Consider the following 22,524-nt stretch of genomic DNA (forward strand, 5'->3'; position numbering starts at 1 on the left):
TGTGACATCAAAGTATATATGTACGATTGGACATTTGATGTCATTAATGTTCCGCCGCCTCACTCTAGTTGCTAGTTCTTCAGTGAGAACCTTTCTCTCTAATGCTGCAGACACGTTGGAGACCTGTGTTTTTGAAGGAGATGGATGGGAAGAGGAGGACGAGGTGAGGGGTGAGGAGGGCAGAGTCAGTGCTGCCTCCATGGCCTTCAGCTTCCTCCTCAAACAGAGTTACATCTGTGCTCTGATCTCCATGATGGCCTGGTCCATCACATACGTGTCCTGGCTCACATGTGTCTTGCTGCTGTGGTCGTGTGTCCTCTGGATGATGCGAGAGCGTCGCCAGTACACGCTGATGTCATCACCCTGGCTGGTTGCTTATGGCAACCTGCTGGTCATCCTGCAGTATATCTACAGCTTTCCCTCCATACAGGAAGTCCCCGGACTGTTTCCCAGAAAAGATGACCCCTGCAGGGAGCTCGCCTCCAAGGTACTACTACTACTGTACTATTAATACTAATACTACTACTGTACTACTACTACTACTACTACAGTACTACAACTACTACTACTTCTACTGTACTACTACTACTACTGCTACTACTACAGTACTACTACTACTTCTACTGTACTACTACTACTACTACTACTACAGTACTACAACTACTACTACTTCTACTGTACTACTACTACTACTACTACTACTACTACTACTACTACTACTACTACTACAGTACTACTACTACTTCTACTATACTACTACTGTACTACTACTACTTCTACTGTAGTACTGTACTACTAGTGCTACTGTACTACCACTACTGTACTACTACTACTACTACTACTGCACTACTACTACTTCTACAGTACTACTACTGTACTACTACTACTACTACTACTATACTAGTATTACTACTTCTACTGCACTACTACTACTACTACTGCACTACTACTACTACTGTACTACTACTGTACTACTAGTGTTACTACTACTACTACTACTACTACTACTACTACTGCACTACTAGTATTGTTAATCTGATGATCCATTTAATACAGAATATAATCTGATCACCAGGGTATTTAATCTGACTATCAAATGGTTTAATCTGATTATATTTAATCTGATTATGTTGTTGCAGTTGTTGTGTCTTTTGACCTTCTGGCTCCTGCTGCGTCAGGCACTGACTGAGAAGAAAGACAGACAGACAGACACACAGCTGTCTACCATCACTGTCCACATGGAAGGTAAGACACCTGTCTGTCTGACTGATCACCTGTCCATCTGACTGGCTACCCATCTGATGGTCACCTGTCTGTCTGATGGTCACCTGTCTGTCTGATTCTGTTTCCCGTCCTCCAGAGGATCAGAGAACAGATCAGGGTCTGCAGAAGAAGGAGGAGGAGGTCTCATATGAGGAGGTGCTGCTCCTTGGGGGAGGAGGAGGAGGAGGAGTTCAGATGGAGGCTCTGGTTGCCATGGTAACCAGGATGTTTGTTAAATACTGGATCTATGTTTGTGGAACGATGTTCTTCTTCGTTAGTTTCGAGGGAAAAATCGTCCTCTACAAAGTCATCTACATGGTCATGTTCCTCTGCTGCGTCGCCCTGTACCAGGTAATACTTCAAGTACTGCAAGTACTATTGCTGCATGTACTACTACTGCTTGTTCCTCTGCTGTGTCGCCCTCTACCAGGCATTACTGCAAGTACTACAAGCACTAGATGTACTATTAGTGCATGTACTGCTTGTATCTCTGCTGCATTGCTCTTCACCATTTAATACTGCATGTACTCGTACTACCTGTATTGTTGGTACTATCACACCTGTAGACTTTAGATATGGACTACAGTCAAACCTGGTTCAGAGTCAAGGTTGATTGTCCAATCCTGTGTTGGAATTGTGGCAGGGGATGGGGCTGCTGTTTGGTTTGGATCACTGATTGGATATTTGAAATCACAAGGTGTCAGAATGTTCTACAAAGTACAAAAGAGGATTTACAAAATATATCTGTCTGTCTCTACCTGTCTCTCTGTCTCTGTAGTTGAACTATGAGCGCTGGCGTACCTTGCTCAGGGGTTTCTGGGTAGCTGTGGTGGTTTACTCAATGCTGGTTTTGATCCTGGTCTACACCTTCCAATTCCCCTCGTCCCTCCACACCTGGAGTTACTACACTGGACTCAGCACACACAGGTACTCACAGGTACACGCGGTTACACACTCAGGTACACACTGGTACACACTGGTACTCACTGGTACAAACAGGTACACACAGGTACACACAGTTACACACTCATGTACACACTGGTGCACACAGGTACTCACTGGTACTCACTGGTACACACAGGTATTCACTGGTACACACAGTTACACACAGTTACACACTCAGGTACTCACTGATAGACACTCAGGTACTCACTGGTACACGCAGGTACACACAGTTACACACTGGTACACACAGGTACACACTCAGGTACACTCAGGTACACACTGGTACATTCAAGTACTCTCTAATATCTCCAGTTTGTTTGTCCCTAATGTCTTTGATCTGTCTCTGTGTTTTCAGGTTGGAGGATGTAGGTTTAGAGAAGTTCTCGGTTCCTGTTCTCTTCACCAGGATCTTCATCCCTGCTGCATTTTTACTGGTGCTTACTCAGACACAGTCCAACAGTAGACGCCATAACAGATGTGATGTTTCTATCATTGCTACGGTAACAGAGCATGTTGTTGTCTTTGTTCTGCAGGTGTGTATCGTTCACTTGCATTACTTCCATGAGCCTTTCCTGCAGCTGACCGACCTGAAGACTGTGGTAGACATGCACAACAGCACCATCACCAGGTAACACACACATTTACCTGCGGGCCAGAGGTTGTCTGACTTCCTTCTGACCAATCAGTGTCCAGATACCCCAATACTGTCTATCCAAGTTCTCAGTTGGCTGGGCAGCAGCTGACCTTCCCAGGCCACTATAGCTAGTCTCAGACCTCTGCTTCAACTAGTCCCCAGCTGTAAGTAAGGGTTGTGTCCCTCAACAACTGAAGGAGGCCTTACTGTCCTGCTCATCCTCACCTCTCTCTCTCTCTCTCTCTCTCTATCTCTCTCTCTGCAGGTTGGTCCACTCTGATGGTAGCCTGGTCGACCTGTCAGTGGGCGGAGCCCCTCAGTTCCTCCTGGAGGAGGAGAAGAGAGGAGGACAAACAGAGAAAGATGACGAGACAGAAGACAAGTGGATAAATGAGGAAGAGGAGGAGGAACAGTACCCGTGTGTATTTGACAGTGAAACCCTGTCTGACCACATAACAGGTAAACACATTGCATCTTCACACATGAGACGGACTGGTTGAGATTGAAATACGAAGCAGACTCCTGTTGTCTCCTGCTCAGTGCTGGTGTCCTGGAGGTTAGTGGTGGATCGTCTCTCTGTGTTGTTCCTGCGCCTCCTCCTCTCCCTTCAGCGCCTGCAGCGCCTCCTCTGGTGGCTCCTGGAACTACACATCGTCAAGATTGTCTCCTCCTACATTATCTGGGTCTCCGTGAAGGAGGTTAGGGTCTGATCTGGTCTCTAGGGCGGGTTTACTGTATGATGATCTATTTGTCTGTCTGCCTGTATGTCTGACCTGCCTCACTGTCTGTCTGTCTGTTTGTCTGATCTGTCTCACTGTCTGTCTGTTTGTCTGATCTGTCTCACTGTCTGACGTGTCTCACTGTCTTACTGTCTGACGTGTCTCACTGTCTTTCTGTCTGACCTGTCTAACTGTCTGTCTGTTTGTCTGATCTGTGTCACTGTCTGACCTGTCTCACCATCTGTCTGTCTTACTGTCTGACCTGTCCCACTGTCTGTCTGTCTGTCTGGCTGTCTGTCTGTCTGGCTGTCTGTCTCACTGTCAGACCTGCCCCACTGTCTCTTACTGTCTGGCCTGTCCCACTATCTGTCTGTCTGTCTGTCTGTCTCACTGTCTGACCTGCCCCTCTGTCTGTCTGTCTCTCTGACCTGCCTCACCGTCTGTCTGTCTGTCTCACCATCTGTCTGTCTGTCTGACTTGCCTCAAGTCGTATTGTCTGACCCGTCTCACTGTTTGTCTGTCTTACTGTCTGACCTGTCTCACCATCTGTCCGTCTGTCTGACCTGACTCACCGTCTTACTGTCTGACCTGTCTCACTGTCCCTCTCTCTGACCTGTCTCTCTCTCTTCAGGTGTGTGTGTTTAACCTGCTGTTTGTGCTGTGTGTGGGCGTGGCTCTGCCCTGCAGGGCTTGGCGCCCCCTGCTGTCAGGAGTCTGTACAGTTTGGACCTGTGTGGTGACCGTCTGTAAGATGCTGTACCAGCTCAATGTCGTCCAACCAATCAGATACTCCTCCAACTGCACCATGGTAACCATGGCAACAACATCATAATTGTCTGCCAGTACCACTGTCTATATGTCTCTGACCTGTTCTGTCTCTCTGTAGCCAGACAACTCCAGCATCGACCTGTCTCGCTCTGTTTTGTACTCTGGTCCTGTTGATCCCGCCCAGTGGTTGGGGCTTCGTAAGACAGAGGGAAAACTGCTGGACTACCTGAGGGTGAGAAGTGACATCATAATCAGTGGATATTTAAAGCTGAAAAGTTTCAGATGAAACAGATGCTGAAGAGAGTTGAAGTGTCGACGGGACAAATCTCCTGTGACAGAGAAGCACCAGAGTTAGACGTCTGATGAAACTGAGGTGGTATGGTCAAGTTTAGATAGTTGTTTAAAGTTTGAACAAGGTTTCTTGGTGAAATTAAAGTGTGAGGTTCACGACACTATTTTAATCAGGCTGCTGTAGCGTTGTTAGCATCGTGCTTTGAGACAGGTTTGTCTTTGTCTTTGCAGTATAACCTGATGATGTTAGCGCTGTTAGCATTCGAGGTGACCGTTTACCGACACCAGGAGCTCTACCATCTCCGCCGTAATAAAGTCCCGCCCCCCACCAGAACGCTGTTTCATGACATCACCAGGCGTCACCTGGATGATAATGTCCTAAGCTGTGTTAAATACTTCCTCAACTACTTCTTCTACAAATTTGGACTGGAGGTGAGACCTATTCACGTTAGCATAGCAACAAGCTACCTCCTTCTTGAGTAAAAACTTTCCAACACTCCTCCTCAGACCTGCTTCCTGTTGGCCGTGAATGTTATTGGTCAGCGCATGGATCTGTTTGCTGTAAGCCACGCCTTTGGACTCATCACTGTTCTGTCACGGCGCAGCAGGAAATGCATCGCCTCTGTGTGGCCCAAGTACTGCTACTTCCTGTCAGGGTTGTTGTTTTTCCAGTACCTGCTGTGCATAGGATTCCCTCCTGCTGCCTGTAAAGGTACAAACTCACCTAAAGCCAACATGTTGGGATCTTTTAATCCACAATAAAAAACTCGTTACCATACTCATCAAGGCTTTCATTCTGAAAAGATAAAGAAAGTGCGAGAATGTGGATGTTTTCCATTTTGATGGAGCTAAGATACCAGTTTCCCCCTGCCTCCAGTCTTTGTACTCATTCTAGCTAATAGCAATGAAAGTGATTTCACGATTGCAGATTAAGATCAAACCTTTTGGGTTAAACTGAAAACAAACCTAAAAATTAGACACAAACCCCAAAATTTGAGATCATATCACAAAATGTCAGGTTAAACTTTTTTTTGTTCATTTAATTAATTCATTTAATTAAACCCACATTTCTTGCAGAACCTGATAAATTTAGAAGAACCTGAAAATATTGGATGTATTTTCAGATTATCCCTGGAGACCTCCGTCCTCCAACATGGACTCCAACGTGGTGAAATGGCTCTTCCTCCCTGATCACCTGATGCCACCAAACCCACTCTTCCTCCTCTGTAAGGCACCATCATCATCATCATCAGATAACATAATGTGTATTCTAAATAACATGTTATTTACGTTGGACTCTCAGGAATGTCAGTGAACCTTGAGATTCACCCAAAAATCTGGGATTGGCCTCTTTCATTCCCACTCTGCGCCAGAACACCTGGTGTTGTTGTGTAACTTGGGTTGAGCAGGTACGAAGTGACATGTAACACAGTGTACAGTAACAGCTTCTTCAGCTAAGAAGCTAGCTGTGTATTCTCAGTACAGACACCACAGTAGATGTGAAGGGACTGGTTCAGTGGTTAGGGGGCCCACTGAGATAAAGCCTAGTGGGCCATCAAAAAAAATAGCACACGTTAGCACACTGCTGCTGTTTTGAGAGCAGCTGATAATAACTTGACTTGAGTTGAATTTGTACTGAGAAGATGATTTTGTTTTCTGTGGACAAGCTGTTAGTGTCCCTGGATGTGATGCTTCCTGTGACTGTGACAGTTCAAACTCTGTTTATCTAAAACTTGACTTTAAAATCAAGTCCTGGAAAAATTTGGATCAGGAGCAAAAATTTGGAAAATCAGCCAAATATCTTTGGTTTTACACAAAAAACTCTGTAAACCAGAAAGTTTTGTATTTAATATAAATTTAATGAGTATATATATATATTTTATTTCTGTAAACCAGAAATATCATTATGTACATATACATATATATGTAAGATCACCCAGCTATTGGTTATCTGACCTAACCCCTCGATTCCACATTTCTTGGACAAACATTTAGATTTTATGTGAAAACTGGAGGCTGAAAAATACATGTGCATAGCTGTATCATATTCTTTATGTTTATTATATTTCTGTAGTGCAGCTGTGTGTTTCCTGACCTTTCAGATGATTTCTTGCTCCTCCTTGGGGCGTCACTGCAGCTGCAGGTGTTTGAGGAGGAACTTCAGTCATCAGTTCAGATCCTGGCAGGAGACAACAGTGAGCTGGAAGGAGATGATGGACAGATCTTTGATCTCATCGGACAACTCCGTCTCAACACGGTCCCTGACTTCATGCTGTGCAGGTAAACCCAGCCTGCGGTACACCTGTCTGTCTTTCTACCTGTCCACTTGTCTGTCTCTCTTACCTCTCTTTATATGTTCAGGTCATACCTGGACATGATGAAGGTTATTATCTTCAGCTACATGTTCTGGTTTGTCCTCACCATCATCTTCATCACTGGGACCACCAGGTGAGTGGGTGGGGCCACACTTACCTGTAGAATTTTTAGTAGTAAAAGTAAAGTTTTACCGCTCCTGAAAAACTCTTGAGATTAAACCAGAGAAATTTGTGTTTAACTGTAAAATTCAGGTTCACAAAATATGTAATTAAACCTGAGGATAATTTCAGATTGTACCCAGGGATTTGTGCAGAATAAACAAACACAGGTGTGATTTGGTCCAGGATCAGTATCTTCTGTATGGGTTACCTGGTGGCCTGTTTCTACTTCCTGTTGGTGGGCGGAGAACTGCTCCTGAAACCAGTTAAATCCATCCTGGTGTACTGGGACTGTCTGATTGGCTACAACGTGTTTGTCATCACCATGAAGAATATTCTGTCGGTGAGATGCACCATCACCATCATCATCATCATCATCATCATCATCACACAATCATTCGTATTTACTAATATATTTAGTCACATGGTGGAGTCTCTCTTAATACCTGTCTCCCTACCTGTCTGTCTCCCTGCCTGTCTGACTGTCTATCAGATCCTGGCCTGTGGTTTCATTAAATCAGTGGTGCTGAATCACTGTTGGCTTATTCAGCTTTTCAGTCTGGCTTGCACCATCAAAGGATACACCAAACGTACGTAAAGTGTGTCTACCTGTCTGTCTCTCCATCTGTCTGTGTAACTGTTAGCCAACAGTTATATCAGTATTTGAATGATAACTTGAGGTCAATACTAGTTCAGTTCAGTAGAGATATCAAATGTGTACCTGTCTACAGTCAGAGACAAGTTTGAGTCAAAACTGGCTCAAGACCAGGATGTCAAAATCAAATTTGAGTCAACACGGAGACAACTTGGAGTCAGAACTGGTTCAATAATGAGATGAAGCCGAGTCAAAACGCCCTGGCTACTGAGTCAAGTCAGAGTCAAACGGACCCCAAGAGTCAGAGTCGAGTCAGAGACGAATCTAAGTAATTACAGGCTCCAGACCAAAAGTCAGAGTCAAACGGATTGAGAGTCAGAGATGAGTCAGAGATAAGTCAGTCAGAGATAAGTCAGAGATGAGTCAGAATTGAGTCAAAGACGAGACAGAATCGAGTCTGAGGTGAGTCGGAAACAAGTCAGAAACAAGTCAGAGACGAGTCAGAGTCAAGTCAGAGACGAGTCAGAATCGAGTCAGAGACTAGTCAGAGTCTCAACACAAAGACCAAGAGCAGTCCAAGTCAAAATGGACTGAAGATGAGTCTTAGTCAGTAAGGTGCAGAGAGCATGATCCAAACCATCTTTCTGTCTACCTGTCTCTCGGTGATCTCAGCGGAGCAGCAGAGCAGTAAACAGTGTGAGTTGCCAAGTGATGAGGCGGGGATCATCTGGGACGGCGTCTGTTTCTGTTTCCTGTTGCTGCAGAGGAGGGTCTTCAGGAGTCACTACTTCCTGTATGTGGTCCTGGACCTGCAAAATACTCAACTCTTGGCCTCCAGGTACACATTCACAACACTCATGTATGATAACACTCATTAACACACACACAGTGACATGATGTAAATATGTGTGTCACAGGGGGGCGGAACTCTTCGAGGCATCCACAGTGAAAGCCGTCAGAGCAAGACTGGAAGTGGAGAAGACTTCCATGGACCTGCTAAAGAGACAGTAAGACACAAACAGGGCTACAGTCAAGACTACCATGAGTCAAAGTCCAGCAGCTCAGAGACTCTGAGTCAAAATGTAGACAAGGAAAATCCAAGTAGTGATCCAAACAGGCTCAAAGCCCAGAACAGTCAAGGTAGAGACAAAACACCAAACCATCAAGATACCAAAACACAAAGACACCAAGACACTAAAACACCAAAACACCAAGATACCAAGACACTAAAACACCAAGATAACAACACACCAAGATACCAAGACACTAAAACACCAAGACACTAAAACATCAAGACACTGAAATACCAAAACACCAACACACTAAAACGCCAAGATAACAAAACACCAAGATACCAAGACATTAAAATACCAAGACACTAAAAAACCAAGACACTAAAACACCAAGATAACAAAACACCAAGACAATAAAACACCAAGATTATTCCAAGTCAAAACAGGTTTAAGACTGAGACAAGTCTGAGTCACAACACCAGAGAGGCAAACTCAAGTCTGACTCATGACATCCACGAGACAGGTTCAAGTTCAAAACAAAACTGTTTTGAAAAAGACTTGGACTCCACCGTCAGGCGTCAAGTCACTGCATCAGTTAATCATGTTTTGTCTGTCAAACCCTGGATCAGGTGATAATGGACACATCTGTACTATGTTCTAACCTGACACACTGACCCAGACCTGAATCAGTCTGACCTGTGAGTCACTTCCTCTCTGTATTTCCTTCAGGATGGAAAGGATCAAATCTCGACAGCAGAAGTTTCGCAGAGGAAAAGAGAAAATGTTGAGTTTGACCCAAGACAGCTTCCACACTGATGGTCTGTGAACAAACATCTGTTGTCACAGTAACAGACTGGGATACACAGCTGTCATTCAAAGAATCATGTGAGGTTCTTCTTTTTTAATGTTTTGTTTTGTAGGTCAGGAAAGCAAGAAGGGTCAGCAGCAGGAGTGGTGGAGACCCTGGGTAAACCATGCCTCCAGTAAGTCACATGACCTCTGACATCACCACTCTCACCTGTCAGACCCGTTCATTTTCATTATTTTGTCTCTCTGAGTAACTGTTTGTCTGCCCCCAGTGGTGAGGAGTGGTGACTACTACCTGTTTGAGACGGACAGTGAGGAGGAGGAGGAGGAGGAGGAGAAGAAGGAGGAAGAGGAGAAGAAAGAGGAGAAGCTTCCTGACAAATCAGCCTTTCAGGTGAGAATCTCCATGACTGTGTACCTGAACTCCAAATTTTGTAGCACAGTTAGAAGACTTCATGAATTGTCACATGTAAAACTGTCAGAAAGAGAACGTTTCCGTTTTAGTACATTTATGAGAGTCAATCAGAGAACCGATGAAGTGATTGATTTCTGCTGTCTATTTGCATGTCAGTTTGTCTACCACGCCTGGATCACTGATTCCAGAACAGCCATGAGAGCTCGCAACAACCAGGAGAAACTGTGGAAGAATACGTCCTCTGAAAGAAGGAGCAGGAAGGAGGAGAAGAGAGGAGGTGAGGAGGAGGTTTCACACCAGCATCAAACAGTAACATGGACAGGTCTCTTTGCTGAAGACAGGAAGTTTATTCATACAACACAGTCTTATATGAACAGATCCAAAGAATCTGTAAAATGACAACCCTGCAGAGGTTATAAGTGGAGTGACTACAGGGGCCACACTCAGTAGGGGCCTCTCAGTAGGGGCCCCTACTGAGCTAGACCACAGCAGTGGATGTCTGTCCCTGACAGACTGACGCTGACTGAGGGATGAAGTCACAGAGTAACATTAACTGTAAAATCAGGCTCAGCTGTGAAGTGGAGAGAAAATAGAAATTGAAAGAGGAGAGAGTTTAACTGCTCCTCTAACGTCTTCTTGTTCGCCTCAATGATGGAACTGATAATCAAATCCAATGTTACTGCTAGCACCAGCCTGACACTGGGACATAAATACTGACATAAACGTAGGTTTGCACCATGAAGCAGAGGTGAATGAAGTTTTAAAAAGAGAGTGTGATATGTGATGGAAAATACAAGTAGATCACAGCAGCTGAGTAGGAACAACAGTGAGTCAAACATCATTCGTTGTCTTTATTAACCCCTCAGGTCAGGAAAACCACTCGTCTAATTTAATTAATATTTCTTTGACAGATTTGATGTAGGGACTTTAAAAACTGTCCTGCAGCGTATGAGTCCTCATCTGTGATTGTCATCCTTCGTAATCCATCATAGAAACTGGCGTTTTTTTTTATATTTCCACAAAAAGACAAAAATCAATAAATCAATAAACCCTTGAGAATGCTCTGCCCCCTCTGTGCTGAGAGTCTAGCTCCGCCCACAGGTGAGGACTACCTATCAATCACCTTCAGTAGAAGATAATGAAGAATGTCAGCCTCCTCTCTCTGTAACTCCAGGAATGTTTGTGAGACTGATGTTTTCCAGAGTTAGTCAAATGTAGAGTTGTGTGTCGTCTGCATGTCAGTGTTGCCTGAACCAACTAGATACCTGACTCCCTCTCTTCAGCAGCTGGGGTCATAGAAGTGACAGAAGAGATGGAGGAGTACAGAGAGGAAGAGGAGGAGAGAGAGGAGGATCCAGGTAGGAGGTCTCAGATTTCACCCCCTGAAACAAATCAAACACCTTAACAGTCCCTTTGAAAGGTGTTGGTCAACAGAGAACAATGAGGACAACTATGTTGTGATGTTGTGTGTTTCAGACACTGTATTGCATCGGTTCTCCAACACACTGCGGTTCTGTTGGGTTCTGCTGTCGGCTCTTCTGGACTCTCTGACTGCCTGGCTCAGCAGCTTGTGTCAAGAACACATTGACATCTCCACTGTCCTCCGCATTGAGCGCTGTATGCTAACACAGCAGGCCAAACAGGTAAACAACCAAACACTAAGGACTACAGTTCCCTACTTGGGGCCATGTGTTAGAACTACAATAAAGATGGAGGATCTGCTTCATGTTTATTTTTGTTTTTGTTTGATCAGGGAAATTTGCCCACCAGAGAGGCAATCAACATTTACTACCAAGAACAGATGATGACAACATCCAGAGAGTTTGGTCTGGACTACAGTATCCATGAGGAAGAGGGGCAGTCCTCAGCAATGAGAGGAGAGGAGGAGGAAGAAGAGGGAGTAAGGCCTGGTACAGACAAAGAAGAAGCAGGAGGTCAAACAACAGATGACAAAGCAGAAGAGGACCCACTGTCATCAAACAAAGGTCCAGAAGATCCACATATTAAACCACAACCAGAGCCGCATTTAGGAGAGGATGATTCAACAGATCCACATACTGAAAGAGTATTAGGAGACGATCCTTGTGAACACACCAAAACACACATATTAGGAAGATGTTGTTCATGTAAAACAAAACCAGAAACTGTTCCAGGAATAGATCCACTTGATACAGAATCGGGGCCAGATGGTCCTCATGTACTAGATGAAACCTCAGGGGCAGCAGATGCTCCAGCTTCACGAGTTGAAGCAGAGACAGTACCAGTAAAAGGTGATCCAGCAGTGGAAGACTACCCAGAATGCATGGTTGCAAAAACTAGCCAAAAAGCACGACCCAAACTGTCCAGGATGGAGAGAGTCCAATCTTCATCTTCGTCTTCGTTTTCGGCCCCGGATGAAGAAAAGATCAGTGGAACACAAAGGTTGGTCCTCCTGAAGCGACATAATAACTTCATAAACACATATGATACTTCATGTTCATTATGTGCACGTGTCAGTGTTGTGTTTGTCCGACAGAAGCTCAACAATGACCTTTATCCAGTTTAAAGCATATTTTTAACAGATGAAGGAATTTAGTCATTGGACGTCTGGATCTTAAGTTATTAGAGAAACAAACTGAAATATATTAAATATTAGACAGCTCAGCTCCCAGCCGCTGAAGATGTCCTGTGTCACTGAAGAGCATCAGTGAATCACTGACTTTAAACATCAAACTGTTTCATTCAGTGTTTTACTGGTTTTAATCCCCTGGTGTGTTTGTTCTGGAGGATAATTCAGCTGCTGGTAAAAACCTCCTGAACCACTGACACTGAAGGAGTCCAGTGTTTACCTACATGCAGACCAAAGTGATGTAGCATTAAACTGTGTTTTTGTGAACAGCTACTTTTATCTGTCAGTAGTTTGTTGAGCCATGATGCTAGCTTGGCATTAGCTCAGCCGTCTGTGGTGTCAAATATGTCTTTGTCTGTCGAACAGTGATGAAGAATCGAACCAACAACTTCTTGTTGACACACAGCCAACTCACACCTTCACCAGCACCTCTCCCCCCACCTCCCCCTCCTACCTCCTCCTACCCCCCTCCTACAGCCTCGTTCTTGGGCTGGACCTCCAGGAGGAGGAGACAGGGGAGCATGAACAGGGGAGGAGGAGGAGGAGAAGGAGGGCAAAGGCGGAAACAGGATCCAGGAAGCGGCTGCTGGTTCAGATTCCAGGGAAGAGAGGCAACTTCCTGTCTGACTCAGCCTCCACTTCCTGTCCACCAGTGTCTCGCACTCAAGAGCTGACAGCGAGCGAGCTGCTGAGGAACAGGTGAGGAGAGGGGAGTCACAGAGATCACTCATATGTCATCTGCTGATGGTTCACACTTCACACTTCTCTGTTTCAGGACTTTCTACGACGAGGAGCTGGAGGAATCGGACCATTTCTATGGTAATCAGCCACAGCTGCTCCAGCTCTGCTACGCCCTCTATAACATCCTCGCAGCTAGGTAAAGTCTGCACACCCACAATTTTCCACTGCATAATTTAAACCACACCTATGAACCCCTCTACAATGCAGATGATACTTTTATCTGTCTATGCAGATTATACTTTTAGCTCTATATGCAGACAACACTTTTATCTCTCTATGCAGACGATACTTTTGTGCCACTGAGTGAATATCACTAAACGTCAGCTGAACAGACTGAGATAAAATGTTTGGTGTGGAGACTCAGAAGGAGCAGGTTTTCAGCACTGAGATCATATGAACATGCCTCCCCCAGGTCAGAAACGGTGTGTTACCTGGTAATTGTGTTGAACCACATGGTGTCGGCCAGCTGTCTGACATTGGTTCTTCCTGTTCTGGTGTTTCTCTGGGCAACGCTCTCCGTCCCTCGACCCAGTAAGACATTCTGGATGACGGCCATAATCTACACTGAGGTTCACACCACTCTTTTTATTTAACTTTAATTTATAACTATTTGTAGTTCATAACTATTTATAACAGACTTATCCATCTGGTCAATTGATGTTTAAGCTGTCTGTCTACATATCTGTCTCCTCAGGTTACTATCGTGATTAAGTATTTCTTCCAGTTTGGTTTCTTTCCATTCAACCAGAAGCTGGAGGTGGACCGATCCAAACCGTTCCATCCCCCAAACATCCTGGGGGTGGAGAAGAAGGAAGGCTACGTCCTGTATGACTTGCTGCAGCTGCTCACTTTATTCTATCACAGAGCCACACTCAAGGTACAAAACACTAAATTGTGCAACACCTATTTTTGATTCTATTTGTAAAGCATTTTACCTTAATCACTTCACCTCAGTCTCTTCAACTGCCTTTTCATATTCACTGGATGAGCGAGTTAATGAATTGCCTGCTTCTTGAAAAGATCAGATGTACATGACAGAGCAAGGCAGAGAAATTGAATTGTACAAGTCTAACTCACTCTCGACTACACCATGAACTCAAACCAATGTCATACAAACATCTAGAGATGTCATCTTCCCCATTTTTTATTTATTAATTTAACTAATTGATATATTTATTATTTTATTTTGTGTTAGGTGTGTATATTTCTCTGTTGTGATATTGTCTAATTCAGTTGTTGCTGTCTAGTGGGACATAGTGGGAGGGGGAGGGGGTTATATCACTTGTCTTTGACAATGAAAACAAAAAAAACAAAGTATGAAAAGAAATGATATAACAGCTAACTCCACCTTCCTCCTCTTCCTCTGCAGTGCCATGGACTCTGGGACCAGACTGTTACCACGGAGATTGACACGCTCCAACAAAACGACAACCAGGACAACTCCGCAGACGGTACCACCTCGATTGACATGGCTGACTCCGCCAATACACTGCGACGACGAGGCAGGAGACGGACACGCTCCAGCTCCACCCAGCTGCGCTCTCCTGCAGGTAGAATCAAACATACCCTAACACAACATCACTGAATGAAAGGTTCAGGACTGAAGAATCATAAAGAGTCAGAAGACTTTGTTCTCAGATGATTCTGGTCCCGGTCTGTAGGGTTCATTATAACACTGGGCCGACACTATATCAGGGAAAGTTCCCAATCGGTCTGATAACACAGCTGTTTGAAAGGTGAGGGGCCATCTCATAGTCAGGGTGGTCTTATATTATTTATTTATATATATATATATATATATATATATATATATATATTATTTATATACGTATATCTAAATCATAGTGGCCTACGTTGGGAGCCCTGGAGCACACCACACTGTGATCTAGGGCAACCTAGATCATTCAAACAAACTGTTCTGTTAGAAATATGCTGGATATTCTAAAGTTAAAGACTGAGCCACTGAGTCACACAAAAAAACATTTCTTAATAAAAGGACATTACTCACTTTGAAAAGGGGCTTGGTAAAAGTGAAAGACTATTGTAGAAATTAATGTAAGGTTGATGTTTTCTTCTTGTGTGTTCAGGCAGTGTGAGTTCCAGACCTCAGCAACCCAGCAGGTTTGATCTGCTCCTGGAGAAACTCAGAGAACTTTCCATCAGAGCCAAGAAGTACTCTGTTAGCAGGTTTGCTAACACTAAAGCTAACTGACCAGTGAATACTCTTTTTGTTGACAAACCAACTCACCAAAAGATCCCTCTCTCTGTCAGGTGTATGTCTGTTTACCATCCAGTATGTCAGTTCTTCAGAGCTCTCGTCCAACCAGAATACAGCGCTGTCACCGACGTTTATGTCCTCATGTTCCTTGCAGACACAGTCGACTTCATCATTATCGTGTTCGGGTTCTGGGCCTTTGGAGTAAAGTTTTATTTACTGACCTGGTTGTTTACATTTCACTCTGAGCTGAAACTTTATTCACATCTGCTGACTCTTATTATTTTATTCTAATGATTTTTAGAAACACTCTGCAGCTGCTGACATCACTTCTTCCCTCTCAGAAGATCAAGTTCCTGAAGCATTCTTGGTGATGGTCTTGATCCAGTTTGGTACGCCAACTGTCTGTCTAACTGTCTGATTGTTTACCTTTCAGTTTACCTGTTTACTGTTTACCTGTCTGCCTGTCTGTCTGTCTGCAGGTACCATGGTGATAGACAGGGCACTGTATTTGAGGAAGACTGTTTTGGGGAAGTTGGTATTCCAGGTGATTCTGGTTTTTGGGATTCACTTCTGGATGTTCTTTATACTGCCGACAGTCACAGAGAGGTAACTCACCTTTACCTGTCATTCATTAATATTATAAACACCTCTTTATCTGCTGTCAGCTGCATCTTAAATAGGGTTATTGGCCTGGCAGATTATTGGGTTTGACATTCAGGATTTTTACAATCATTGAAAATGTTATTTGTTTTACCAATTGCTAATTAAATAAATAAATTTTAAAATGCTCTACTTTGGCTCTGATTCAGCCGCCTGTCTATGTAGTCACCACTCTGTAGTCTGGAGCAGTGTCCCACCCACAACACCAACTGATTGGTTACATGTCATGAATAACAGCCTATCAGGCTGAAGTCTGATGTGTACACAGACAGACAGATTAGAACTGAGTGTCAAGGGACAGTCTGTTGAGCTGTATTATACAGAGAGGTGTTCAGTTATTGAACCTACTTTCATTGATATAAATGGGGTGGACAAAATATTAGAAAAACTTAGACACCACGGTGGGTGTCCATTTTATGTAGCTGTAGTTTTGTCTTGGTCTATCAGTTTCAGATATCGGTTATCAGTGTCTTTAATTACTAATTAGTATCAGAATTGGCCCTGACAAAAACCTTTTGGTCGACCCCTAATCTTAAATAGCTTGGTAACATAAATTGAGTTAATCAAACTGAGTCAAGGTATGTTAAGTTTGGATAAGTCAGTCTGAAACCCCACACTATTACACTAACACAGCTGTGTTGTTTCTCCAGGCGTTTCAATCAGAACCTGGTGGCTCAGCTATGGTACTTTGTGAAGTGTGTATACTTCGGTCTGTCGGCCTATCAGATTCGGTCTGGTTACCCAACACGTGTTCTGGGAAACTTCCTGACAAAGAGCCACAACTATCTCAACCTTTTCCTGTTCCAGGGGTGGGTCACCATCAGAGTCCAACACTGACACAAACACAACTGTCCAACTGTTAGCTTAGCACTAAGTATGGAAGCATGGGGAAACTGTTAGCCTTGCTTAGTGCTAAGACTGGAATCAGGAGGAAACTGTTAGCCTAGTTTAGCACTAGGACTAGAAGCAGGGGGAAGCTGTTAGCCTACCTTAGCACTAAGACTAGAAGCTGGGGAAACTATTAGCTTAGCTTAGGACTAACGATGGAATCAGGGGGAAATTGTTAGCGTAGCTTAGCACTAAGACTGGAATCAGGGGGAAACTGTTAACCTAGCTTAGCATCAAGACAGGAAGATGAGCTCTGTACCAAACTCATTGATATTTTAATCAAATAATTTTCCCAGAGATTACTATTGGCTCCCTACTTGTGTTACTGTCTCTGTCTGTCTCTCTACCTGCCTGTCTCTCTACCTGTCCATCTTCCTGTCCTCTTGTAGTTTCCGTCTGGTTCCCTTCCTGACAGAGCTAAGGGCAGTGATGGACTGGGTGTGGACTGACACCACCTTGTCTCTGTCCTCATGGATTTGTGTGGAGGACGTTTACGCCCACTGCTTCGTCTTAAAGTGCTGGAGGGAGTCTGAGAAGGTGTGAGTCCATCCATGTGTTTATGTGTATTCGTGTCATTGTGTGTGTATTTGTACACAGAGGTACCCATCAGCCTCAGGGTCAGAATAAGTGTGTGTATTTAAATGTGTGTATTTGTGTGTATTTGTACACAGAGATACCCTCAGCCCCGGGGTCAGAAGAAGAAGCGGGTTGTGAAGTACGGGATGGGTGGTCTGATTGTTCTGTTACTGATCTGTATCGTCTGGTTTCCACTGCTCTTCATGTCGCTCATAAAATCTGTCGCTGGAGTAGTTAACCGACCGCTTGACGTCTCTCTGACCATCACATTAGGAGGCTTCCAGGTAAACACACCTGTGCTGCAGACACCTCGACAGTGGCAGCAGAAGCAGTGGTAATATTGGTTAGAGTAGAAGTAGGAATAATATGGTTGAAGTACCATTAGCAGTATTAGCACTACTTAAATACGTTGTTGTTGACAGTATTAGAGGTAGTATTAGCAGTATTAGCAGTATTACAACATGTTTTTGACAGTATTAGCAGTAACATTAGCAGTATTAGCAGTACTATAACATGTTGATGTTAACAGCCCATCTTCACGATGAGTGCACAGCAGAATCAGCTCAAAGATCTGACTGAGGAAGACTTCAGCTCCTTCATCAGCTCCTATAGCTACACACCTGTAAGTTTTCTTCAGTACTTATACAGACAGTTCCTTGTATTAATTCTTGCAATAACTCTGTTGCCTGTGTTTCCCAGAGTGCTTTGCAGTTCCTGGAGGCATATAGTCGTGAGGATGTGACGGTGGCAGAGTTGCAGGGCAGCAGTAACTCTCTGTGGACCATCAGTCCTCCCAGCAGGCAGTACCTGAGTCAGGTTCTCAACCTGGACCATTTCCCCCTCACTGTGTCCTGGACTGTTCAGAGGTCAACTTATCCTCCTCATCAATAATCAATCATCATCACTTTAATTGATACTTCTAAATTACCTCTAATCAGAAGCAACAGTAGTAGTAGTAATTGCCACAGTAGTACAAATAGCAGTATTACTAGAAAGTGCAGTCATAGTAGTAGTATTAGGGATTTTAAGCAGCGGCAGTTGAAGGGATGATACAGTGTGGTACGCTGACGTAGATTCTAACCCTAGGGGTTAGGGTTCTAACCCTAACCCCATGATTTTCCAGTTTATTCATGGAGATGTCAGACAAACCTTTGTTAATGTCCATCCTCTGTTACTGAGGAAACCATGATGCTGTCTGTGGTGCTGAGGTCAGTTCTAAAGCAAATATCAAGAGCTCTCATCTCATTTTCAGAGACATGTAGCAACATTCAGAGAGACCTCGGTTTCCTGAAGTAGTGAAGTAACTGTTGTTAGAGTTAAATGTTGGTTGGCGATGTTTGATTTCCATCACTACGGCAACATGTTGGGATGTATATAGGCGCCGTAGTGTCACTTCAACTGTCGCTGCTTAAAGTCCCTATTAGGAGTTACTGTACTGCTACTGCTTCTATAGTTGTGTTAACAGTATTAGCAGAAGTGTCTGTCCAGAGTTCAGCAGCTTGACTTCACTGATCAATAATCAATCAATCATCAGTTAATTAAACAAATTAAAAATGTTTTTTTTAAACAGGAACCTAAGTCTGGGGGCGAAGGCGGAGCTTGCATCGGGTAAACATGTGACCTACCTGGACAATCAGACTCGTCTAGAGCTGATTGAGCTGCTGAATGGGACGAGGACTCTTCCTGTGTGAGTACAGGGGCCGGAGTTATCCGGGGTGGAAGGGGCTTGGGTTCTAAAGCGAACTGTAACCCAGTTATTAGCCAGCAGCTAGTGGAGACCAAAGGAAAGGTGAGTAGCCTGAGCTCCAGGCTACAGACTAAAAGACTACAAAAACATGTCCGCCACTGTTCTCGCTGCTCTCTGCTAGGCTAGCTATGTTAGCTTTGAGCCTTAGATAGGTGGAAACTTACAATAACATCAGACTCTATTGGATGGTTAATCAACATTACAGACACATAATTATATTTGTAAGAGTAGGTGTGTTAACTATGATTTAAATCACTATCTGACATTTTAGAACAAAAATAAATATATAATATATATATATATATATATATATATACATACATATATATAATATATACATTGTAAAATGAAGTAGTATTGTTAGATATATCAATGCTACTGATGCAACTCCTCATAATAACTGAGGGTGGTGTGCAGGTGTGTAGTTGTGTAGTTGTGTGTGTTTTTTTTCAGGGTGATACAGGAAGTGTTTCCATGTTTCATCCGAGCTCCCAGTGACTCCAACGCCAAACCCATCGAACAGCTTTACACAGGTTCAATATGAATATGATTTAATATTCACAGTCATGGAAACACGTTCATGTGTGTGTCTCAGTCATGGCTGAATATTTACTGTTGTTTATTTGTTTATGGTCCAGTTCTCTCTCCTTTCGTCCAATCAGACGACCAATACAAGGACATTCTGCTGGCTCTAGAAAGGTCAACCAATCAGAGCAGAGAGATCCAGGAGTGGTGGATCGTCGACCAACCGGCTGCCAGCCTGCTGCAGGTCGGAGCTTCCCTGAGTGACAGGAGGGAGGCAGGGCTTCAGCTGTTTGTGTTCAGTGATAAAGTCAGTCCTCCAAGTCTGGGCTTCCTGGCTGGATACGGGTAATCATCACCTCCAAGTACTGCAAGTTCTACTAGTACAGCTAGTATTTGCGGTTCTGCGAGCACTGCGAGTAATGTGAGTTCTGCAAGTACTTGGGGTTTGGCGAGTACTCCAGGTACTACAAGTTCTGCAAGTACTGCAAGTACTGCGATTACTGCGGGTTCTGCAAGTTCTGTGAGTACTGCAAGTAATGTGAGTACTGCGAGTACTGTGAGTTCTGTGAGTACTGCGAGTTCTGTGAGTTCTGCAAGTTTTGCGAGTACTTAGAGTACTATGAGATCTGCGAGTACTGCGAGTAATTCGAGTACTCCAAGTAATAACTACTAGTAACTACTGCAGTAACAGGAGTACAATCACATTATACTCACCGCAGTAACCATGACTACAGTAGTGAGTAACATGAATGAAGGTCATAGAGGAAGTGATATTAGTTTGACTAACAATTAGTAGATTACAAATAAAGTATTGTCCTTCCCCCCCAGCATCATGGGACTGTACGCCTCGGTGGTGCTGGTCATAGGGAAGTTTGTCAGAGAGTTCTTCAGTGGGATCAGTCACTCCATCATGTTTGAGGAGCTGCCGTGTGTTGACCGCATCCTCAAACTCTGCACAGACATCTTCCTGGTAACAGCTCCATCACCTTCATGATCAGATTAGTGGAATACTTTGATCATCTGATTAGTTTTAATGCTTAAATCTGATTGGCTGGCATTCTGTGATTTGATTGCCTATTTCTGTTTCAGGTGAGAGAGACAGGTGAGCTGGAGTTGGAGGAGGAGCTTTACGCCAAACTGATCTTCCTGTATCGATCACCAGAGACTCTGATCAAATGGACACGACGCTGACCTTATTGATCATCACATTCCTGATCAGAAACATCACACACCTGACAGTGAGCAGAGCATGTGTTTCCTTCGGCGTTCTCTAAATGTTACACAGGGAGCCTTCAGGGATTGTTCTCCAGACATTCTCCAGACGTTATTGTAAAGGACAAAGGGACATCAGTGATGATGGTTGTGGAGGATTCATTGAGAGAACATTAGTGGAACATTACCTGTTTGCTAGGTGACCAATAGGAGCAGCTGGGAGGCGGAGCTAAGGCTGACAACAACTATCTAATGAAATCCAAACTGATCTCCGTGGACAGTGGACAGTGTAATGGGAATATTGTAATATTAAGAATTGATTACTGATCATCAATAACTGCAGGGACATGTCGCTTCCTGGAAAACCTGGAATTATATAATGTGGTTTTCAGGTCATGGAAAAGTCCTGGAAAAAATTCGACCAAAAAGTCCTGCAAAATAAAGAAAGGACTGAAACTAGACTACAACTAAATTTACTTAATGTTATAAGAACGCGTATTCCAGGACCTTTTTCATGACTTGATGTTAGGGGACTCAATAAAGAGGGAGTGACATCTATAAAGACTGATGTGTGAATTGACAATAGAAGAAACCAAAGAGTGCCACAGCTGATTTCATTTATGTTTACAGGAGTATTTATCTTAGTACTATGTTTATTTTGGCTGTGACTAGCTCTGTGTTAACATCAGCTGTACTTTAAAGTTGTGTTTCTTAAGCTTCTGTATAGCCTGCTACTTCTCATTGTAAAATTAACCTTGGCCTCAACTACATCATGTTGGGTCCTTGATTTTGAGGGAATTTGGCCTGGAAAGTCTGAAAAGTCCTTGAATTTGATGTTTAAGAAGATGTGGGAACCCTGTTTCTGCATAAGGTCTATGGGTCCATTCTATGTTAGATCTATGTTAGCTTCACTTTAGATCTACATTAGCTCTATATCAGATCTATGTTAGTTCAATGTTCGTTCTATGTAAGTTCTGCAACAGATCTATGTTAGCTCTACATCAGACCTATGTTAGCTTTGCCTCAGATCTATGTTAGTTCCACGTTAGATCCATGTTAGCTCTACATTAGATCTATGTTAGCTCTACATCAGATCTATGTTAGTTCTATGTAAGTTCCACGTTAGCTCTATGTTAGCTCTACATTAGATCTATGTTAGCTCTACATCAGATCTATGTTAGTTCTACATCAGATCTATGTTAGTTCTATGTAAGTTCCACGTTAGCTCTATGTTAGCTCTACATCTACTAATGTTAGCTCTACATTAGATCTATTTTAGTTCTACATCAGATCTGTGTTAGTTCTACATTAGATCTGTGTTAGTTCTACGTTAGTTCTATGTTAGCTCTACGTTAGGTCTATGTTAGTTCTACATCAAATCTATGTTAGCTCTACATCAGACCTATGTGAGTTCTATGTTAGTTC

At 43.5% G+C, this 22,524-nt stretch overlaps 1 protein-coding gene across 1 annotated transcript in view; it reads left to right on the plus strand.

The window, feature by feature from the left end:
- Positions 1–22,282, plus strand: part of LOC111236875 (piezo-type mechanosensitive ion channel component 2-like) — a 33,127-nt gene extending 10,845 nt beyond the window's left edge. Inside the window, exons 11-55 of the mRNA XM_022765773.1 lie at positions 111–487; positions 1,140–1,245; positions 1,361–1,614; positions 2,042–2,190; positions 2,564–2,642; positions 2,742–2,836; positions 3,108–3,301; positions 3,383–3,473; positions 4,249–4,369; positions 4,448–4,561; positions 4,852–5,052; positions 5,128–5,332; positions 5,745–5,846; positions 6,723–6,900; positions 6,982–7,068; positions 7,281–7,437; positions 7,588–7,684; positions 8,362–8,527; positions 8,607–8,696; positions 9,432–9,520; positions 9,623–9,685; positions 9,782–9,903; positions 10,081–10,201; positions 11,208–11,282; positions 11,401–11,567; positions 11,678–12,345; positions 12,899–13,231; positions 13,308–13,409; positions 13,686–13,842; positions 13,968–14,150; positions 14,643–14,823; positions 15,361–15,460; positions 15,545–15,692; positions 15,793–15,880; positions 15,971–16,097; positions 16,802–16,960; positions 17,429–17,576; positions 17,711–17,899; positions 18,145–18,237; positions 18,315–18,481; positions 19,186–19,302; positions 19,816–19,895; positions 20,025–20,232; positions 20,716–20,857; positions 20,977–22,282. Coding sequence (XP_022621494.1) covers positions 111–487; positions 1,140–1,245; positions 1,361–1,614; positions 2,042–2,190; positions 2,564–2,642; positions 2,742–2,836; positions 3,108–3,301; positions 3,383–3,473; positions 4,249–4,369; positions 4,448–4,561; positions 4,852–5,052; positions 5,128–5,332; positions 5,745–5,846; positions 6,723–6,900; positions 6,982–7,068; positions 7,281–7,437; positions 7,588–7,684; positions 8,362–8,527; positions 8,607–8,696; positions 9,432–9,520; positions 9,623–9,685; positions 9,782–9,903; positions 10,081–10,201; positions 11,208–11,282; positions 11,401–11,567; positions 11,678–12,345; positions 12,899–13,231; positions 13,308–13,409; positions 13,686–13,842; positions 13,968–14,150; positions 14,643–14,823; positions 15,361–15,460; positions 15,545–15,692; positions 15,793–15,880; positions 15,971–16,097; positions 16,802–16,960; positions 17,429–17,576; positions 17,711–17,899; positions 18,145–18,237; positions 18,315–18,481; positions 19,186–19,302; positions 19,816–19,895; positions 20,025–20,232; positions 20,716–20,857; positions 20,977–21,078 — 6,992 coding nt within the window. The 3' untranslated portion in view covers positions 21,079–22,282. The remainder of the gene's footprint in view (positions 1–110; positions 488–1,139; positions 1,246–1,360; positions 1,615–2,041; positions 2,191–2,563; positions 2,643–2,741; positions 2,837–3,107; positions 3,302–3,382; positions 3,474–4,248; positions 4,370–4,447; positions 4,562–4,851; positions 5,053–5,127; positions 5,333–5,744; positions 5,847–6,722; positions 6,901–6,981; positions 7,069–7,280; positions 7,438–7,587; positions 7,685–8,361; positions 8,528–8,606; positions 8,697–9,431; positions 9,521–9,622; positions 9,686–9,781; positions 9,904–10,080; positions 10,202–11,207; positions 11,283–11,400; positions 11,568–11,677; positions 12,346–12,898; positions 13,232–13,307; positions 13,410–13,685; positions 13,843–13,967; positions 14,151–14,642; positions 14,824–15,360; positions 15,461–15,544; positions 15,693–15,792; positions 15,881–15,970; positions 16,098–16,801; positions 16,961–17,428; positions 17,577–17,710; positions 17,900–18,144; positions 18,238–18,314; positions 18,482–19,185; positions 19,303–19,815; positions 19,896–20,024; positions 20,233–20,715; positions 20,858–20,976) is intronic.
- The last annotated feature ends 242 nt before the right edge of the window (positions 22,283–22,524 follow it).

This window comes from Seriola dumerili, unplaced genomic scaffold (genome assembly GCF_002260705.1).
Source record: "Seriola dumerili isolate Sdu_G_001 unplaced genomic scaffold, Sdu_1.0 BDQW01000741.1, whole genome shotgun sequence".
Lineage (NCBI taxonomy): Eukaryota > Metazoa > Chordata > Actinopteri > Carangiformes > Carangidae > Seriola > Seriola dumerili.